Source organism: Passer montanus, unplaced genomic scaffold (genome assembly GCF_014805655.1).
Source record: "Passer montanus isolate IOZ18808 unplaced genomic scaffold, ASM1480565v1 scaffold19, whole genome shotgun sequence".
Lineage (NCBI taxonomy): Eukaryota > Metazoa > Chordata > Aves > Passeriformes > Passeridae > Passer > Passer montanus.
Window position 1 is genome coordinate 1,981,836 of NW_024366480.1, and position 21,474 is coordinate 2,003,309.

Genomic DNA, 21,474 nt, shown 5'->3' on the forward strand with positions numbered 1-21,474 from the left:
ACAAAGAACGGCTCTTAAAAAAATAAATTAAAAAAAAAACAAACAACCCCCAGGAGGCAGCCGTCCGTGCCGGGAGTATCCCTCTTCCGCGAGGTGCCACTCCCGGGTCGGGATAAGCCGGGCCGAGCCGCTCCCGCCCGCCCAGGGCGGCTCTGAGGGCAGCCCGGGGCTCGGGCGCTATCCCTTCCCGCCCAAGATGGCGGCGGCCCCGCCCCGCCGGGCGGTGTCCCGGAGCCCGTCCCCCGGCGCGGGGTGTATGACCGCGGCCGTGCGGCGGATAGGGCAGGCGGCGGCCGGAGCGGGGTGTACCGGGTGAGCAGCGCCGTCCGGCCGTGTTACGGGCGGCCAAGGAGCGACTTGGGTCGGGGCCGGCTGGGGAGCGAGAGGAAAACTTTCCTTGCGGAGCCCGGGACTCCGGCTGCTCTCCCGCGGCCATGTTGGGAACCGGGGGCTGCCCGGGGGGGGGAAGGAGCTCCCCGGTGGGAGGCGGCGCTGGGCTCCGCTGACCCGCCGCGGGGCTGGGGCAGCGCCGCGTCCTGCCCGCAGGGAGGGAGGGAGGCGGCGGGGCGGCAGGACCTGGGGAAGGAAGCGGCGGCGGCGGGCGCTGGCTTGTCCCAGGGCACTGAGGGAGTTGGGGGTCTCGGAAACGAGTTCGTCATCGGGAAAGGGGAGAAACAACAACGGCGGCGGCCCCGCGGCGTTACGTAAGTGCCGAAACTCCTGGGCTCGTGACTCCGCCAGGCGCCTTGAGGCGGCGGGACGGGCGGAGGGCGCTTCCTGCCCGGCGGGGCGCGCTCCCCCGGCCCACCCCTGCCCGGTGAAACTCCGTGTCGTTCTCGGAGCGAGTCGCCTGAAAAGTGTTTACACTGCTGTGAAAAAACAGCGGAACCGCGAGTCGTGCGGCTGCGAGCATAAGGTGCCTTTTTTTTTTTTTCTTTATGAAAGTCGCCTGTTTTGAGGGGAATGTAACTGGTGTGCCAGAGATACGTATGGCTCATAAGCTGTTTTCTGAAAGTAGCTCGAGAAAAGGCAGCTGCATGTTTTTCCTCTCGCCTCATTCGAAATACTTATGTTCATAGGCACCGATGTTTATAAATGGCAAAACTGCTCATCACGGCAAGAAAGCGATGGGTGAGTCTGCTGAGCAGCACGTCCTGGCATCGGCTTTGTCCCTGCTGAGGGAAACAGCTGTAACTCGAGTTTTGACGTGAAGCATCAGTACAGTGGCTGTTGATAACCAAAAGGACCTTTTATATTCTTTACCAGAGGTCGAGGATTGTCTTTTGGCTCGGTTGATGCAAATGGTTCCAGAAGCATCATTAAGTTCTAATTCAGGCTGTCCTCAGGCTGTGCTAAGAGTTACTGAAAGGGTTGATGCTTATTTGAGAAACACTATACGTGAAGCTTCAGTGTGCCTAACAGCTTAAGGTCAGATGAGGTTAATACAGCAGGCAAAGTGACTCTAAAACCCGACCCACAACACAGGAATCTGTTTCAGAACTGAGACTGCAAATTCCCCTTTCTCTCCTGAAATAAGGAGAACTTAAATATTCCGATCTTAAGTTCTGATACTTGTATATTGAATTATTTTAGGGATGCCTGTCTGAAAGAAGGGAAGTATTTAAAGACAGTGGTGTAATCGGTGCTGAGATCCTGCCGATTAGTTGCTTTGTGTGCAGTCATCAGCATGCAGAATGGAATCGGTTCTTTAGCTCAGAAGGCAGTGCTCTTGCTTTTAGCCTCTAATCTAAATACTGTTGACTAATCCCAGTGGGTAATAAGAATCCCAGTGTTGTTAAATGTCTTTTATATGAGCTCAGTTTCTTAAATAATACTTTCCCAAGAGTTTCAGTGCCACCAATTTTGTTGAAAACAACAGTGAAAGTGAAGTGTTGTGTGCCTGAGTCCCAAATTCTTCCTTCTGAATGCAAATCAGCTGTGTGCTGTTTGGTGTGTCTGAGTTTTGCTCTACATGGAAGCCCACATAGAGGAAGTCCCTTAAATGCTAAATGAAGGCTGGTGTGTAGAATTTTTTAGCTGGAGGAGCTGGTTCAGTTTCCTCTGTTGTATTCTGTAGAAAGAGAGTAGCATCTTTTTACCCAAAAAGCAAGTTTTCATTAGATGCAGTGATGAAATAATTTTTCAGCTAGAGCTTTGTCCTGTCTCCCTTATATCAAGGGCTGAGCTTTAGCTGTAGTAATTAGACATGTCCCCAGAGTGACAGAAGGATCTATCCTTAGTATCCTAAAGCCCTTTAGTTTACAACAATTATCATTGGAAAAATGTTTGCTATGTTCAAAAGGTATGGTGAGTTTTAAGTTTCACTGCTGTGGTTAGTGGATGCAGCATGGTTTCAGAGCAGTAAAGAAATGGAACTGCAGTTTCAGGTGAGGCACAATGTGACAGAGCATTGCCAAAAGCCCCATGAGAGCAATTATGGCAGAGTACAAACACTGGTTTCATACACTTACAGCATTTTTAGTGGCTTGTCTTCATCAAGGAGGGCTAGAAGTGTTTAAGTGAAAGCTGAGGGTCAAGGCATGGCACATAGATAAGGCAGAGTTGAATTTTTAAGTACTTGCAGACCTGATTTTATGAAAATGGATGTGAAAAAATGTTGGGAGCGGTGTCCTGGCAAACAAAATGGCATGCTAGTTTTTTGTTCTTAAAGTACACCTACTAATGGGTGATGTCAAATAAGGAAATCCCAGTATTAACAACTAATATGATTCTTAGATGATGATAGGTAAGAAGTACAAATTCTTGATTTTGTACTAGGAAATGAAACCTTATTCTGTACAGCTTCAAAATGTAAAGGTACATTTGTGACTTATTTTGAGCTGTGTTAATATTGAAGCTTACTTTTTCCATTTAATTTTTGGGTTTTCTTAAAAGTCATAAATCATGCTTATATATGTATATTTTACTGCTTTCATGAAGTAATTCAGTATTTGGATGCAAGTATGATATTCCAAAAGAGAATACATACAGGCAAATATGGATTTCTGAAATAGAAGGACATATTTAAAACTTCCTCCTTAATGCTGCAAGTGCCAAGTTTGCTGTTGTAGGATAACTTTTGTCTTCATGATTCATTGGAGGACTTGTTTTTATAGTTGAGGAGGGTGAAAAACTACTCTATAGATAGGTGTGGTAGAATATGTTTGCTAAAGATTATTTTATTGTTATTGTGAACAGCAAGATATGAATATGTTAGCAAGTAGAGTCCTGCAAATTCAGGGCTACAAGAGTAGTCTGGTTGAAATAAGTGAGTCTTTACACGAGAAGTGGCTTGATTGAGACTTGTAGGACAAAGATTCTCCTTTTATGAAAATAAATATTATTGTGCAGAAGTGTTATTGAAGAGAAGAGTATTGCATATTTTTCACCCTGCCACTTTAATGCTACACAGTCAAAAATGCACAGATGTTGACTTTAGTTGCATACATAGGTAAGAGTACTGCTTCTCTGGACAAAATCACTTTTTGTTTTTTGTTCATTTGGTTGGGTTTTTTTTTTTTTAGCTTATTAGTGATTGTAAATAATGCTACACAGTCAAAAATGCACAGATGTTGACTTTAGTTGCATACATAGGTAAGAGTACTGCTTCTCTGGACAAAATCACTTTTTTTTTTGTTCATTTGGTTGGGGTTTTTTTTTAGCTTATTAGTGATTGTAAATAATTTAAGGATTTTAAAAGTGAAATGGAAGGGAGTGACTTTCTATTTTTTTCTCTTTGCATCATTTTATTTTACGGTAAAACAGTGTTAAGTGTATTGTGTATGTAATGTAGTGGGATTTTGGCATTTGTCAGGCATTTGTCATGTGCCAAAAGAAGAAAAAAAAACAGCTGAAAGTTAAGGATTTCAAATACAGGAATGTTGTTGCTGCATCAGTCTGCCCTCCCAATCCCCAATGTAATGGGGGTTGTAAGAATGTGGGTGAATGCAATAAGATGACATGCAAGCAGTTATTTACTGTGTTGAGAGGCAACCTCTGATTAGGTTTTACTGATTCAAATAGAGAAGTTAGTTCTTGTGGATTTTTTTAAGGGGGCTGTTAAATAGGATCCTTATATCAGCAGCTTTAGCTTTAAGTGTTTCTTGTGCCTCCAGCATATCATCTAGAGGTAGATTAGGTTTTACTGATTCAAATAGAGAAGTTTTACTGATTCAAATAGACACAGGGGGCTGTTAAATAGGATCCTTATATCAGCAGCTTTAGCTTTTTTTAAGTGCTTCTTGTGCCTCCAGCATATCATCTAGAGGTAACTGTTTTGCTTTTAAGTGCTTAGTATGCCTTCTGAAAAAGGAAAAGTTACAGCATGTTCTTTAACATCTGCATTTCTAAAGTGTACACATAATTTGCTAACCAAATTAACAGTGTACCATACACGCAGCCATGCAGGTTGCCAGCATCTTCCCTGTGCAGGTTAACTTCAGTGCAAACCTTTGTGCAGTTTTCCAATTGTCCTCTGTGTAGTCTGTACTCCAGTTGCTTTCTGTATAACTAAAATAAATCAAACACATCTGACAGTCAGTGAAAGGGAAAAGGGCCAGTGAATGCATTTCCCAGGAAGGCCATCAGCTACAGTAAGCTGCTGTGATTAAGGGGTTCTTTCAGGAAATAATTCCTTGGTTTTACCCTTCTTCTGCTTTAAATTTCTCCTGCCTTAGCTGTCAATACTTGGTAATGTAAAACTTCTGAGAGTGATTTTCAGTGTAATTCTGTTCTGAAAGCTGTGTGTGGCAGTGATTAGTTCCCCCTCCACCCTTCCCTCTGATCTAGGTTAACAGCATAGAGGCAAGTGAACTGCCCTTGTAACACCCAGGTTATGTTTGAAAAGCTGGTTACATTGAAGGTTGACAAATTTTCTTTATGGTATCATTGTTATAGCTTTCCTTTTGGTTTTTAGTAATAGCTGTCAGATGTCAGTTTTCTAGACCTTTATCATTCATCCATGTTTCAGCAGGTAGCAGCATTTGGTGTAAGAAAGGTCTTGCGTCCCTTGCTCAGAATGAGAATTCAGCCCTTGCCATATTGGCTTATGTTTTCTTAAATAATGCTGGATCAAGATATTTTAAATGCTGCTAGGGATCAGCAGTGACAGGTCCATGATTGCAGCATTTCAGTGTTGTCAAGCTTTCTGAAAGTCACATGTAATTTGATTCCAAGCCCTAAGCTGTGTTTTGGCTGCCTGCGCCTCTGGGATCTCCTGATGCCAGCCCTGCACATGGTTCCTGGGGTATGAGCCATTTTTGGTACACATTTGGGCAACTTGTTTCAGTGGTTTTAAATAGTAGGGAAAGGATTCCCTGCAAACAGTCATACTTGTCCTTAGTCCGTTCTTGCTGGTGGACTAGTGGAAAAGTTACTTGGAGCTTTTTTTAATTAAGGGGTGAAGAATTTGAAAGAGTTCAGTATGTCTGTATATTCTGGTTTTCCTACTATTGTATTGAAAATGTACTCCAGCAGTGTTTTGTCTGATCCTGTTAGGTCAGCAATCAGCTGCCTGACCTCCTGAAAGTATTTCTACAGTATAATATATTATTTGGGTTACATCTTAAAGCAGAAATTTCTTAGCTTAGGTTGGTCAGGAGCAGGAGAAAGTTGAGGTGATTGCACCTGCTTAGAGGAGAGAAGGTTGGGTGTTGTTACTTGGCTTGTCTTGTTTAGTTTTGTGGAAATGCTTAAAATAACTGAGCTGATTAAAGAAACCTCTCTGTTGTGCAGCTTCTTTTCCTATAACAGGATTCAAAGAACACGTGCAGGTGAAAAAAATTGATATAATAAAAATGAAATAGCAATGATGTTATGTTGCTGTGCTTGTAAATTGTGAGACTTTATGGGAAAACTTTGCTCTCTTTTAAAACATGGCTTGCTAGAAGTGAAAGTCCTTTTGTGTTGTAGTACTTTGTAGAAAATTAATGGATCTCATCAGGCTCTGACAACTTGGTAACTCTCTATTTTGGTCATGCTGTGAATTATTACCTGTCCTCTAGTCCTTGTTTGACTGTTAGTGAAGTCAATGACTTCCCTCATAATGGTAATAAAAGTGAACTGAAGAAAACTTACAACAGATAGCTTTTTTTTTTTTTTTTTTTTTTTTACCTGTCCTCTAGTCCTTGTTTGACTTAGTGAAGTCAATGACTTCTCTCATAATGGTAGCAAAAGTAAATCGAAGAAAACTTAGAACAGAAAGCTTTTTTTTTTTTTAACACTTGTTTAAGTACCTGTGCATAATAAAAATACATGAGCCACTGAACAGGCTGGTGTGTCACAGGTTTGCATTTTTGGGGGAAAAATAAATTCTGTGAACTTGATGAAGGCCTTTGGAACATGTAGGTGGTCTGGTAGCTCTCAGGTGCTGAAACAAGCAGGTGCCCTGAGATCCAGGAGGTGCTATTTTTAATGCATACTTGTGTCTTACAGATTTCTGTGAATGTTCTGTACTTGTCAGTTAAAGTTGCTGCAAGAAGCATGCTGAAAAATACAGTTTATTTCAGTCACTGGAAGCCAATCTCCTTTTTCACATAGACTGAGAGGTCTGGGTAGCCATTTACAAGTTACCTCCATGTGTGCTGTAATAATCCATAACAACAACAAACCGCACAGCCAATCTGGTTTTGGAAAATTGCTTGCGAGATGGATTTGGCAATAGTTCTTGTGGAACAGCTGCATCTGCATCTGTGTTTTTCTATACTAATGATGCTGTGTCCCCTCCTCAAAAGAATTTAAATGGGTCTTTTCTAAAACTGAAAATGTTGATGCAGTGGGTTTTCTTTGTTATGCTGGGTTGACAAAGGTCAATAGGCTCTAGCTTGCTCAGAAATCGGTCAGGTCCTTTTGGCTGCTTTTTTTTTTTTTTTTTTTTTTTTTTTAAATGTCTCTCACCCAATGTCCATTTAATGTTAAGTGTGTATGTCTGTCAAGTGTTTGCTAGCCCAGCTGTCCGGATGCGTGCCCGGTGCTGCCGAAGTGGCTGTCCCCAGCTCGGCTGTTCCTTGGGAAGCGCTGTGTCGGATGGGAGGGGCGCAGCCGGCCTCTGTCCGGGCAGCCTGGCAGGGAGGGCTGAGTCCCTCTGCCAAACCCGGGAGTAACTTTTTGTGGGAGAGGCTCTCCAAACAGCTAAACAGTTGGAGGAGGGAAACGTTACATTGTAAACAGAAAAATACATCCCAGTGTTTGGTATCGCTGCCCGGTCAAGTGACCCAGCGGATGGGGTTTGTGTCTCTTGTTGAGGTGGTGCAGGATCCCAGGCTGCTGTCCTTTGCCCTCGACTCTTCAGGCACATTTCGAAGGTGTTGATCTGTTGTCTGTGTTTCTTCTTCTGTCTTTTGTCTGCTTAGAACTGTGGAAAACTTCAGAACGAACTTCAGCTTTTTTGAACTTCAGCTCTGTGGAAATTGATTTGAAACTCTGCTCTGGCGTATGTCCCCAGTGCTTTGGTTAAAATGAAAGATGCAGTTTGCTAGCACCAGAAGTTAAGCTAAACCACTGATAGTGCTCTTAAATATGTGCAAACAGCAAGTCAAAATACTAAGGTGTTTTCCCATGACAACAAAAACTTGATCTGAATACTGGACATTTTTAGTCAGTTGTTTGTTAATTAATTTTAAAGGGCACACTTGTGTTATGTAGTTTATTAATACATAATTTTTAGATATACAAAATATCAGCCTTTTTACTTATCCCTGTTTTAGTATGCTGACAGCTGCAAGTATTCGCTGTGCCTGCAGTTGCCTGGATCTTGCTTTTTGTGCTTTGAAAGGCAAGTTTGTCAAAGTTGAGCACTGTTCATGGTGGATCAGGCCTGCCTGTTCATCTCTGCAGAATTCAAGCTTTCAGGGTTTTTGGCTGTGTGCTGTGGCTTGGGTTTGTTTCTTTGGGGTTTTTTTTTTTTTGTGTGTATATTTTTGGTTGGTTACTTTTGTAATAATTCCTTTAATTCTAGATATTTCACATGCTCATGCTGACAACCTTCTCTTTCACATCTTGAACAGTGTTAAGAATTTCTTCATCTAAATGTGGCAGCACCTCAGCTCCCAAAGTGCTGCTCAGAGCCATGTAAGCCTGTGTAGGTGCTTGGGAAATGCTCAGTTTGTCAAGAGATGGGTAGGGACACAGAGAAGTTAGTTTAGATAGCTGCTCTGTTTGCTCCAACCCCTGACTGCCAGGTGGGGGATGAAGAATTATGTGTTTCTTCCCAGCAGCAGCTCTGTCTCTATCATGCCAGAAGACAAAAACAGTACCAGCTACCATGGTTTATTGTAAATAGACTCCTGACAGTGGTAATAAGCAGCTGACTTCATTAAAAAGTTGGACCTCTTACAAGAATGTTCCTTCTGGATTTCTGCAGTGAGGTATCTGCTCTCCTAAGAGGCATTCAGGGATGACTTCTGGTGCTGCAGGGGACAGAAGGGAAGTACAACCCCTTCCAACTGGCCTAGGAGTGCATTGAGGCCTCCTGATCATGAACTTCCCTGTGGTACAAACCCTTTAGTAGTGCTTGCATTTCCATCTTTCATGTTTTCTCAAGCAGGAGAAAACAGTGGGAGCAGCTTTGAACTCAGTAATTCTGGATTTGTCTGTTTCTTTCATGGGTGCCACATGTTTCTTGCTTGGAGCAGGGGTGCTGCTGTTCCTGCACGTGGCTTTATGGCCAAGGAGGTTCCTCTCATCCTTCATGCAGGGCAGGTTTGAAACAGGCCAGACATGTCTGGTGGGACAGCCCTCTTCCGCATGCCTTTATTTTCTTTGTGTCTCCTCTATGATTACTTGGAATTATAACTCTTCTGGATGTGGGAGGTGGACTTTCTGTTTACAAGCAGGTTAAATGGGTGTTCTATTTCCAGCTGAGGTTTATGGTGTTAAATACCAAACCTTGTGTGCAGCTGAGGTGCAGAACTTGGGTGGTTTTGCCTGCATACAGCAGCTCAAGGAGTGTGGTGGTGTTTGTTCAGCAGAGTAGCCTGGATAGTAAAACAGAATTGCTCTGCTCTTACTCTGCTAGTACCTATGCTGCCTGGCAAAATAAATAGTCTTTTGCTGAAAATAGCTTTCTGTACCCAAATGAGCTTCTGAGTGGGTTAGGGAATATAAAGTCATGCATCTTGAAAGATGTCCCTAGAAATGATCTCTATCCTGAAGATAGAATTGGCCTATCTAGGCAATCTTAACTCAGGACTTCCTAACTCATTTGGATAATGCAAACTTGAAAAGCAATGCACTTGCTGTGCAGGTGTGCTAATAAAGTGAGGTTTTTGGTTGTTGTTATACATTTAGAATTATTTACATTATATGAGCAATTATTACACAACTGGTGAACTAAAGTGAAAGAGCAGTCCTTGCTTGTAAGATAGAAATCAGATTATACAAAAATTAACTGTAATTTGTAGAAAGGATTACTAAACTATAAGATGTCAGCCAGTTTAAAAGAGAATTTTCACACTGTACTTTCCAGAAGAATTTTAGTAGGATTTGCTTTGTGACAATCATGTGCAGAAGTTAAAAACAAAACAGTTAATTATAGTTTGTATGAACTGTCATATGGTTCATTATAGTAATTATAGGTTTATGATGACATCCAACCAGACAAATGCATGGATTTGCTTTCATGACTTTCATGATGTAGTTGGACATGACTATATGCTGGACTCAGAAATTATCTGAAGGTTTCTAAAGTTTTGTCAAGGCCGAGTATTCACAGGCTGCAGAGTATGAAGTAATGTGGTTGCTGTTAACATATTTCCGGCATGGTTTCTGTGGTTGATGCCACAGCATTGGCCAGCAGGTTGAGACAAATGAAGGGTTAAGATTGCTGGGTCATACTGGATATACCAGTAAGGGGGTGAGTTAGCTAATCTGCCTTTCCCCACGCGGGAGCCATTGCTCCACAGGCTTGCACAATGCAGGAAGATGTGTCTTCAGGGGGGGGAAGAAAAAAAAATGCATTCATATAGAAAATCCTAAAAATCATGAGAACCATAAAATAAGACTTGGGAGAGGTCCCCAGTAACACCCTCTTTCCTGCCAGTGTGCTACTGATTGCTGCTTACTCTGTTTCTTTATAGTGTTCAGAATAAAATGTTGCAAGCATCTTTGCATCTGTAATCTGAAGCAGCCTTGGTGTTGCCATCATCTGTTCTAGTGTTCTAGTCTTGCAGTTTTTTTGCCTTTATTAAATACCAGTATTTATTAAGGATGTGGGAAAAGGTTTGAAGATTCAGTAGCTTACATTGCCATAAGGAAAAGGTTGGTTGGGCTATTTTTTTGTCTGTAAATCAAGTCAAAGTTTCTGTCCCACTATCAGTAGCTTTCAGAACGCTGCAGCCATTAACCAGGTCAGTCAGAATTGATTATCTGGATAAAGACAATGCTGAAGTTCAGAGCGATCTTATTGCCTCATTTCCTGCTATCATCTCTACCTTGGTAACGTCTCTTTAATATCTGTGGTCTCTTTTCTTTTCAGTATAGTGATGAAGCTTGTTGCACCTGATACATCTTTGATATATTATCAGGGTTATCCCCTATATCCTTGCCAGCTGGTTATGATAGGGATAGCAAGACTGTTTGTGAAATACAGAAGTTTGGGGAATACTTTTTTGAAGAGAATCATTAAGAGAACTGCTTGTTAGAAGGCTGTATTTCTCTTTAATGATAGTTATAACGTCTCTTTAATATCTCTGGTCTCTTTTCTTTTCAGTATTGCGATGAAGCTTTTTTGTTGCACTTGGTACATCTTTGATATATCATCAGGGTTATCCTCTATATCCTTGCCAGTTGGTTGTGATAAGGATAGCAAGACTGTTTGTTAAATACAGCAGTTTGGGGAATACTTTTTTGAAAAGAATGGTTAAGAGAACTGCTTGTTAGAAGGCTGTATTTCTCTTTCAGTGATAGTTGTTGTCTTATGTTTTAAATAGCATCCACCTAGCTCCAGCACAGGACAGGCATTTAGTTGTTGCTGTTTTGTCAGCTTTTAGCAGTGATAAGACCTTTAGAAAACATTTGTCATACCCATATCTCCTATCTACATAGTATTTTTGTGGGTGCATTTCTTTTTATTTCACTTAACCTTATGCTCAAATTGGTCTTTTTACTATTTAATAAAAAGCAACTGCTGGATAATGCAAATATATAATTAACATTAAAAAAGCCATCAATTAATTGTTACAGATGTATTTAAATAACTTTAGATAATTGAATGAAATACAAATAGATTAAAAATGGGCTGATGAATGCTTAACTCTAATTTTCCTCAGTATTTTATTTAAATACATTCTAAATTATAGAAATAAAGTTTAATTAAATGCTTCTTTCTATATTATGTTTAATCCAGCTGTTGTTGTTGGCCCTACCTGTTAAGAACCATAAAGGTGGCTTGTGCATGAATGCTTGGATTCTGATTACAGCTGATGAGATCTAAGTCCATAGAAAATGTAATTTTGTCAGCCAGGACAAGTGTCAGTATCATCCTTCTCTGGATGTATTGAAGGATGCAGGGTAGGAGGTGTAACTAGTGAGGCTGAAGTAAGATTTAAAACATGCTGATTTGTCTTCTCACTTGTATCAGATCTGCTGTGCCTGTTTTTAGTTCAGCAATTTTCCACGCTAAAACAATTTTCAGTGTATTAACATGGATAAGTTTCCTTAAACAGGTTGCACTTCAGAAATTTACACTTGTGTTTTACTTGGCAGTAGTGCAAAGTGTCAAATGTTGCTCTTAAGAGCAATATATATATGTGTATATAATATTGATAGAGGTCACCATATTGTATAACAGTATTGAGATGCCTTTATAGCTGGAAGTTTGTCCACAAAAAGTAGTGATACTGCTGTTTCTGACAGAGCTTTAAGTGAGGGATGTATGAGGGCTCTGGGTGACTTAATTGTTGGTGTTTATGCAACTGTAGCTCAAATTAGCCTGTCTTCTTTGCATAGATAAAGTGCAAGAGGAAAATTGTATGAGTCTGATGTGATGATCTAATATATAATAATTATTTGAGACTTGTTACTAAAATGCTTCCATGTAACTAAATGACTGATTCTGCCTGATGAACTCTTTTTAGGAAGAGTGATATTTTCCTCTGTGAATCCAAATAATGAGTCATCTTACAAACCAGTCATTTAATGCACATTAGATATCTGGTCTGCAGATAGTTCTTGGCTGTCTTTGGTTTACAATTTACTTGTTTCTGTCTTGAAAAAATGTTTTTGCTTTTCTGTACCTTTCATATATGTTTAATTTGTGTGATTTAAGTATAATGAAGCAAAATTAATTTCTGTTTGAAATTTCTGTTTTATTCAGAACCTTCAAGTTTTGGAGTCAAACATGATAAAACCTGTAACTTTTGCCTGCTATTAAGAGACATAGAAACTTTTATGAAGCATGTATGTTACCTTTAGGTAAGGAGGAGAATTGGCTAATTTGAACATATGTGGTGTAGCATAGTTGCTGGTGTTGTATGTGCAGGTGTGAGAACAAGGGCTCTCTATCACAACTGGATAATTATTTAGAAGTTATTGGGTGGCAGGGTATAACGTGCTTTGATTTAGATCTGCTGTTTTTGCCTTTTCTGTCTTTATTCCTTTTTGTACTTCTCAATTTGTGACTCTTCTCTTCCCTACGTTTGCTTCAGTGCACCCACATCTAGATCTCACCTGGCCATTCTGATGGTGTGGCTTGTGACACTTTTTTATTGGACTTGGGTTACTGAATCTAGCTTTAAAACATCCAGGATCTTGCTGCAACTTTAGGACTGGATGGACCTCTTTATGATTAACTCTGAGCTCTTGTGCCTTTTGCAGCGGCCTAAATATGCTTCTTTTTCTTTAAATCTATCACCTTAACTGAGTATCCATAGGAATGGATAAACTGCCTGTGTCCTGATACCATGGCTGTGAGGAATACAGACTGCCTGGTTTGTATTAATGCAGTGTGTTAAATGTAGTTGTTAACAGCCTCTAATAGCTAATTGCAAAGATGATGATAGATGAACTGATAATTATAACAAGGCTAGTAATATTTTTCTCCCTTGAAGCAGTGTTGAAGAAAAATAATGCTAAAAATTAGATGCTTATTAATTAACAGTTGCTAGCAGGGACTGTACACTGGACTTGATTTGTTCTTGCTCAAGCCAGAAGTAATGGAACACTGCAAGTTCTGCTTTCTTGCTGAAGAAACTTGGGAATTTGGGTTGTGTCTCTCCTGCACACCCTGTGTGCCTGTCCTACAGCCTGAAGGGAGTACAGGTGGTGGTAGCATGCACTGAGCTGGGGTGAGGAAATGTTTTTGTGCTGAGCTGTATGCAGTGTGCCTCACTGTGCCACAACAGCTCTTTCATCTCATTTCTCCCCTCTAGTACCTTTGTTGTTTGTGGTTCTGCTTATGGTGCTAATGCTAACTGCTACAGTGCTAATGTACTGGTAGTGAATTGGGTGTAACCATGTCAGTCAGGGTTGCATTCTTTTTGGTTGACTCCTTGTGTCTATCTTCAGCTGCAGCAATTCTGTGTGGTTTAGTCTGGCCACTATCACAAGCAGAGCTAGCATATGAAATAAACATTCTATTTCAAATGAGACCTGTAGAAGCATTGAGTCCTGGGACGTCATTGGTTTGGTCTCCAGGATACAGTGGCAGAAAGAAAAAATTATGTGGAAAGTGACTTGTCAGTGCACAGCAACCCTAATAGAATTATTTTCCTGCTGCAGTAGTTTGGAATGTTAATAACTGTAGTAAGTGCACGACTTCCTCAACACAGAATGTTTTAAGTAAGTGGATAACTTGTTAGTTCTTCAGAAATTTCACTGTCTATTGTTTGATCACATTGAAGGTGATTGTTCTCACCAACAGGATGCAAGTGTAAAACCAGATTGAAACAGGGGAGCAAGAAGATCTTGATATCTTGATAACAGAATTATTCTTTCTCTAGAAGCTTCTTGTAAATAGAAGTGGAAATAAGAGTCAAAACCAGTTCTTTTTATTGTGGAATAGTTGGGGCTTTCTGTGTCATGAAATATTTTGTCACCTTTAAATAGCATATTATGCCATGGAAATGAAAGCCTTTGCCCAGCATTTTCATTGTGAAAGGTACTAAGTGTGTGTGTAAGAGGGACAAACTGAAGGTATTGCAGCATTTTGAGAGTTGAGATTTATTTATTTGGAAAGGCTGCTAAACCCTGTTTATAAAGTAACTCTTTGTAGCTACTTTTCTTACAAAGTGATCTGTTTGTGTTCTTTTGGTTTGTTTGGGGGCAGGTTTTGTAATGTTTTGACTAGCTGCTAGTATTGTGCTGCCTCTGGACACAGCACATGAATCTGATGTCTGTGAGGACCATCAGTCCATCACAAATGGAGTCCCCTTTGCATAAAGGCCTCAGGACTTCAAGGAGTTTGTGTGCCAGAAGTGTGAAATTAGTCACATATGATAGAAGTCTGGATGATTTCACAGCATCCATAAGCTGGGACTGTGTGTAAGACACTCTCCCCTTAAGTGGAGCTGTCTAGCCTTTTATTTCGAATCCTGTAGTTCTGGTTTATTCCTCACTTGCTTGAGGAAGGGTTTGGGTATGTTTTCAGCAATTTGCCTTCAATCAGGAATCGCTTTGTTTGATCAGGTCTTGACATCCTGTGTCTGCTTCTCATGTGGCCAACAGTAGAAACTTCAGAATAAAGTTTAGCTGGAAGAGAGGAGGATATTGCCACCCAGTTCCAGAGCATGATGATCTGAATATGCTTTAAGACAATATTGTAATTTTTAAAGACTGCTAATTGATAACTTTGCTTTTGGACTGTGACATCCTGGGGTTAAAGGTTCCTTTGTGTGTCTAGACAATATTTAATTTAAATCTCCTTGGTCAGTGTGCTCATGAGAAGAAGAGGTGCACTTCTTGTAACTTCAGGTCCTGTCAGTTAGGGATGTCTTCTCTTGTATTTCTGTTTTTGTCACATTTCATGATTATTTGTAATTAGGATGTATTTTGGGTAGTTTCCCATCCATTTCTGAACTTAATTCCTTTCTTAGAAAAGGGTAGTGAAGGTGTATGAGCATTACTGTGCATAGGATTTCAGATGGATTTTTAATTTCTAGTTCTCGAAAAACTCAAGAGAAAAATATCTGAATGCTTATTCTAAAAAGTCCAGTCTGTTAGTGTGGGAAGATAAAATTAATGCCTTGGAAAGGTGGAATTGGCAACAGCAGTCTCTGGCATTTATGGCCTTGAGGCTGGCAGGTGGGAATGTTTATCCATCACAGAAAACAGTTTCAATCTAGAAGAGATGCAATTTATCTTGTCTTTTCTAATAGTCTTTAACTTTCCCAGGATTCTTGTTTAAGGTCCCTTTAGTGATTATTTTCACAACAAGCTCAAAATAGTCTCAGGCAGAAGTTCTGGAGCCGTGTCTCTTGATTTCAAGCCATGATGATTATTAAATGATCCTGGCTGGAGCTGTTTGCTCTGAAACTGTCCTAGGGAACAGTTAATTAAAACCTTTAGGTTTTTTCTGCCCTTGTTTTCCTCTCCCTGTGACTTGTATTTTGAAAGCTTTCGCAGTGGCCTTGAACTGAGTTTGTTGTTTGTTGGCGGGGAGTGCAGAGGCCGAGTTGGAGCTGTGGGGCAGCGACTGCTTCCTACAGGTGGCTGTGACTTCACACCGAGAGCTCGCTCCACTGAAACCCTTCAGTGTGGTTGTGTTTGTGGGGGTGGGAGTCGTGTTCCCCCTGCGGACTACCAAAAGCATTTTACTTGCTGTAACTTGCAGATAATTTGTATAAATGTGTGAGTATGTAAGTGGTGCATATTGATTTGTACCTGCAGAAAAGTGTGTTTTCTGGGCTGTTCACTTTGCATTCTGGTGACGGATGTCCTTTCCCACTTCATGGGGAGCATGGCATTACTAAATAACTTTAGACTGACCCTGTGACTGAGGCCTTGCTTTTTAAGTTTGAAGGGCTGTTGGTTCAGTTTTGATGCCTGCAAAGGCTGTTGATTTCTCTTATGTTGTTAAATGGGAATGGTTATGTGGCAGTTAATGGCAATTCACTGTCATTCCAGATCCCGGGCTTCAGCATTCAGGCACCTGAATCTCATTTTGGAGCCTAGGACAGCAGCAAGTACACATAAAAAAGCTCCTAGTTTCTTTTCCATTCCCTTCTTATTACTTTTTACTTGGCAGTTTGTATTTTGTCTTCACCTTCTGCAGACCAAAATTTTTTTGTATTTGGTGGCCTTTTATAATTCTCCTAACCATAAAAGGAGTTAATGCAATACTCATGTATTGTAAATAATGCTGTGAGGCATGTAAAGAAAATTCAAAAACAGCGCTGAGAAATAACTTTTAGAGGTTCTTCTGTCTTGAGTGTCAGACTTCAAGATAATGTGTGCAGAGCTTAAATAAGGTAGTTCTATCTGTGCAAGCTCACTTGTCAAACTACTTTAGTGTAAAACTAATTACACTTTCAAAGCAGTAACTTGCAATAAAATGTATGTGATCACAGGTAACATACTTATTTAGATGAGGCCTGGTGAGATGTTTCATCCCTGTTTTCTAAGGAAGTATCTGTGCTTTGATTCATAGGAGGAAGATTGCCTGGATCAGGTTGTAGCAGAGCGATGGAGTCTGAGTAGCATCAAGTCTGAGCCCTGTTTGGGCCCAGTTTCCTCTCAGTTGTAGGCTGATGCTGAGTATTGATGGCAAGCAGTGCAGATTAAAGAAGTAGGTGATGTAGAGGACTTCCCAGCCTGGGATTGTGTTGTGAAGCACAGGTAGAAGGCACTGGAGTATTTGCTGCTCTACTGTTCTTCACCATTCAAAGCCGTGGCTGCAGCAAGGGGTGTTGTGAGCATCAGCCCTGTGTGAGGCATGGGGGGCTGAGAAATCTGTCTGTAGTACTTGCCTCTGCCAGCTGCCTCACTGCTCCATCAAGCACAGCAGTTCAGGTTCATGGCTGTACTCACAAGAAGTTTGAAGGGAGCAGATCTGGATTGGGCTGGCAGGATTTGCCTTTGCCGGACTTCTGTCTGGGAAACTCTGGGGCAAAAGAGGCTAAAGAGTGGTTTGCCAAGGTATGAATCACTATAGTGACTTCTTAATTTTAGTTCCCTGTTGGGTGCCTTAGCTATCTCACGCAAGAAAAAAATCTTATTTGCAACTTGGGGAACTGCAAGATGGGGCTTTAATCTGTAATTGGAGCATACAGTTCATTAGTGCTTCCTGAAATAAAAAGTAATCTTTTTTAAACTTTGAGCTAGTGCAGGTCACTTAGTCTTTCTCAGGAGCAAATGTGAGAGGTTGCCTGAATGTGATGGATGCAGATGTGGTTCATGTAGGTGAGGAGGGAGGGACTGTGGGACTCCTGCAAAATGAAGACAGAAGCAAGCAGGTGATGAGCCACCAGCCATGACTCACTCCCTGTTTCTGGCTCAAGAGTTTGCCATGAAAGCAGATGTAGTGGGGGGTGCAAGCTGTGGCCTGTACAAAATGTTTCCAGCAGGTAGATTCATGGTTTTGGCCCATGATTTGAGGTTTACATACTGGAAAAAAAAAAGAGCAGTAGTGAGCTAGCTTGGGGAGTGTGGTTTCCTATGTGAACAGCAATTATATAATTTGTTTGTTGTGTTAAAACTAATGTGGGTCTCCAGGCTGCTCAGTTAACTTAATGTTTTTGTAGCAGTAGAATTTGAAATGATGGATGATACTTCCTGTTGCTCTCTGGAGTAGGAGCATGAGCATATACAGAGAAACAGGAGCATTAAACCAGGATGCAGTAGCCTTACTAGAGAGGAGCTATTTTGTTGCTGGAGGCTCCCAAATGCAGTGCTGTAGTTGCTGTCTGTGTGATAAAGATAGCTGTCGGCTGCATAGAACATTTTTGCTTTTGGAAAAAAGATTAATCTGTTACTAAAAATTCTTAGGTGTTAATACTTACTTAAATCTAGCCCAAGTCAATGCCTCTCAGCCAGCAGGTCCTGTTAGATATTTTAAGAAATGCGGGGTTGGTACCTTCCTTGGGGAAGGCTGCTTGCTGTTGAATTCAGTCCTCTTCTAATAACAAACCTTTTTTTCTGTTTTTAGGATACTTGTGAAAGATGGTGGATCGCTTGGCAAACAGCGAGGCAAATACTAGAAGAATAAGTATAGTGGAAAACTGCTTTGGAGCAGCTGGTCAACCCCTGACTATTCCTGGCCGTGTTCTGATTGGAGAAGGAGTCCTAACAAAACTGTGTAGGAAGAAGCCCAAAGCAAGGCAGTTCTTCCTGTTCAATGACATTCTTGTTTATGGTAACATCGTCATCCAGAAGAAGAAGTACAACAAACAGCACATAATCCCACTGGAAAACGTCACTATTGATTCCATCCAGGATGAGGGGGACTTACGGAATGGGTGGCTTATCAAGACACCAACAAAGTCTTTTGCGGTTTATGCTGCCACTGCTACGGAGAAGTCGGAGTGGATGAACCACATAAATAAGTGTGTTTCTGATTTGCTTTCCAAAAGCGGGAAGACCCCTAGCAATGACCACGCGGCCGTGTGGGTACCGGACTCGGAAGCCGCGGTGTGCATGCGCTGTCAGAAGGCCAAGTTCACGCCTGTCAACCGCCGGCACCACTGCCGCAAGTGCGGCTTCGTCGTGTGCGGGCCCTGCTCGGAAAAGAGGTTCCTGCTCCCCAGCCAGTCCTCCAAGCCAGTGAGAATCTGCGACTTCTGCTACGATCTCCTTTCTACGGGGGAGATGGCTGCTTGTCAGTCCACTAGGTCAGACTCCTACAGCCAGTCGCCTAAGTCGTCTTTAAACGATGTATCTGATGATGACGATGATGAAGACAGTAGCGACTAAGGACCAAATGTTTTTCCATGTGTTGCAAGTTGTGTTTCAAACCATATGGAGCTGCTTTTGGGGAAGTCTGTAGTGAGGTTCCTCAGAGAAATCCTGTTCTAGCCATGAAATATGCCTGAATATCTTCAACTGCAATGTGCCTCAATCTATGAATTCTCTAGAAAATAGTTGGTTTTTTTTTCTCCTCTGCAGGGATAGACTGGTGCAAATGTTATTAGAATATTTTCCAACTTCATTTACTTGAGTCATGTCTAGGTTAGACTTTCATGGAAGATTGGAGAATGAAATGTACTTTCTTAATTTAACAATGCATACTTTCTAATGTTTCACATTGGTATGTTATGTGGGGTTTTTTAGAACTAGGGAGGAAAACTGTGAGCATGCACGGGATGGTGATGTTTTTGTTAATCATATAGACTGTCTTATTTTTCTAGCCATGGTATATAATTACAAGGTCATCCAATGCACAAACCTAAATGTCACAAAACTTGGGAACTCTTGTTTTGCTGTTACTTATGACTTCCTATGCCAAGCAGTGCCTTGTACCAATTGTGCTGATTCAGGAAGAAACAAACCTATTTTATGTCTGTATTTGCCTAAATGCTGGTATCTGAGAGATTGTTGGTGCTATTGAAAATAACTGCTGTGTTCAAAGTGGAGCTTTGACAAGGTCATAACTGCACCCCATGTTGGATGATGGATACCCAAATGTTACATCCTCACCTGTGCAGGCAAGCCTGGAGACTCTGCAGATTCCCACAGGCTTCAGCAGCTTCCTCCTTGCAGAAGTTGTGTTGTAGGTTGGGATCTTGAGATGAGAAAGTTCAGGAGATTCTTTATGGGGATTTATATACTTTATTTTCAGAACACTTTCTAAGTTTCAAATTTGGCAAATGCATGCTGAAATTTTAGTTGGGTGATACAGCATTTGGGTGTGCTAGCCTACATATTTTTGGAAGTAATTCCCAAAGATGTCACAAATTTTTTTCTTAAAACACTGGTGAGAGTACTGGGTTTTTTCCTTCCCCCCAGGAGTTTTATTGGCTTGTTTAAAAATAACCTTATATTTTGAACAAGAAGCCTGCAAGTATTCTTGTAAAACTGGCTTTCCTTTTTACACAGCTGACCTCAGGATAAATGTGGGATGCAAGTTATTTTTATAAATGTATATCCAGGACCAAGAAAGATGCATTTAAGGACTATCATGAAATTGTCAGTGCAGAAAATGTCTCTATCATAGTGTTCACTTTAGTTTCTTGAATATAGAAGTGTCATGTTCCCATATAACTTCAGGATTTACACTTGCAAAGACATGTTAAACCCCCAGCTATATGTTTCTGTATTTTTATAATGAGAACCTCAATTTTGAAGCAGAAAAACCTCTTTGAAATAGTTGTATGGATATAGTAGCAACTGACTTTATGCAAAAAAAAGTTAAACTTTTGTATCTATAAATGACAATTTCTGCACTGTTTGCCTTGGTTGGCAATAATTGGGTTAAGTATTTATTGAATAAACAATCAATGCTGCATGTTGCACTAGTCTCCCATTCTGTATGCTGGAAGTGCCAGTCATATTTTTTTATAAAATTTAGCAGAGTACTTCAGAGCTGTATCCCTCCATGAGATTTCTGGTAGCTAAAGATGCACTTAGCATCTATAGAGAGGCACTCTACATTCATACTTTGCAAGACATTGCTTCAGGTGAAAATTGCATCAGTATTTTTAGCTTAGACATAAGGCTCAAAATAAGGCTTTCTTTAGAAGCACTGAGGAGTATTTGTTCTACTTGGAAATAAATACACAAAGGGAAAAACACTTTGATACAGACTTGGGACCAGGAAGATTCTGTAAAATTGCCAGATTGTATATATTGAAAAATAGTGGAAATAAAGAGTTGCATATACTTTTTGCTTGAAAGGTGAGGGAAAATGGGCTGTTCTGAGAAGGCACTTTGCTTTAATAGTGCTGACTTTTTGTACCTTTTGGTATTTCTGTTTTGGGAGTGGAGACTTGCTAGCTTCAGTTTTTCTATGGATTCAAAGTACAAACCTCCCTCGTACAAGCCTTCCAATGACTAACAATCATTTTCTTCCTTATCCAATTGTTTCCTCTTTCTTAAGCTGTCAAATATTAACTTGTCTTATTAAAGAGTCCATCTCCTTGTGTACTTTCCCCTTGGTTTCCTTATGTTTTGCTTTTCATCACCTTTTAGTGGTGGGAAAAGGGTTTCTGAGAGTTACATCACATCCTGTATTTTGAGAATGTACTTGTACCTACTTCATATATCTTTTTATCTGTGAATGAAACTTGCACTGACCCCTGAAGCTGTAACCAAACCAATGCGTGTGTGGGATTTTTCATCTGAAATTGTTGTATATGGTCCAAGCTTTTTAAAAAAGCATTAAAAAATGTGTTTTATGGAAATATTCCTCAGTGATATTTGTTTAAAACTTTACAAAATGCTCTGAACATTGACTTCTCTTGTAGTTAAAACTTCCTGAAAGGGCTCATTTCATACTTTGTAATCTTATCCTGTCAAGTTATTTTATTTACAAATACAGTGTAGCTTCAAGCCTGTGTTTAATTTTCTTTAACTGTGGGCCTTCAAAGGTGAGAGAAAACAGGGCAGCTG

At 40.7% G+C, this 21,474-nt stretch overlaps 1 protein-coding gene across 5 annotated transcripts; it reads left to right on the forward strand.

Annotated features, from left to right (window-relative positions):
* The first annotated feature begins 161 nt into the window (after positions 1 to 161).
* PLEKHF2 (pleckstrin homology and FYVE domain containing 2) lies at positions 162 to 21,266 on the forward strand. Of its 5 annotated transcripts, XM_039706225.1 has the most exons (3): positions 262 to 312; positions 1,080 to 1,131; positions 18,077 to 21,266. In XM_039706225.1, the coding sequence occupies exon 3, from the start codon at positions 18,091 to 18,093 to the stop codon at positions 18,838 to 18,840; it is 750 nt and encodes a 249-aa protein (XP_039562159.1). In that variant the 5' UTR covers positions 262 to 312; positions 1,080 to 1,131; positions 18,077 to 18,090; the 3' UTR covers positions 18,841 to 21,266. The 5 variants fall into 5 exon arrangements, with proteins under 5 accessions (XP_039562157.1, XP_039562159.1, XP_039562158.1 ...); XM_039706223.1 differs by lacking the exon at positions 1,080 to 1,131 and having other exon boundaries at positions 162 to 312; XM_039706224.1 differs by lacking the exons at positions 262 to 312; positions 1,080 to 1,131 and adding an exon at positions 349 to 704.
* The last annotated feature ends 208 nt before the right edge of the window (positions 21,267 to 21,474 follow it).

What these genes read in the sequence shown, in the direction of transcription:
- PLEKHF2 (XM_039706223.1), top strand. Translation starts at nt 18,091, where the DNA reads ATGGTGGATCGCTTGGCAAACAGCGAGGCAAATACTAGAAGAATAAGT.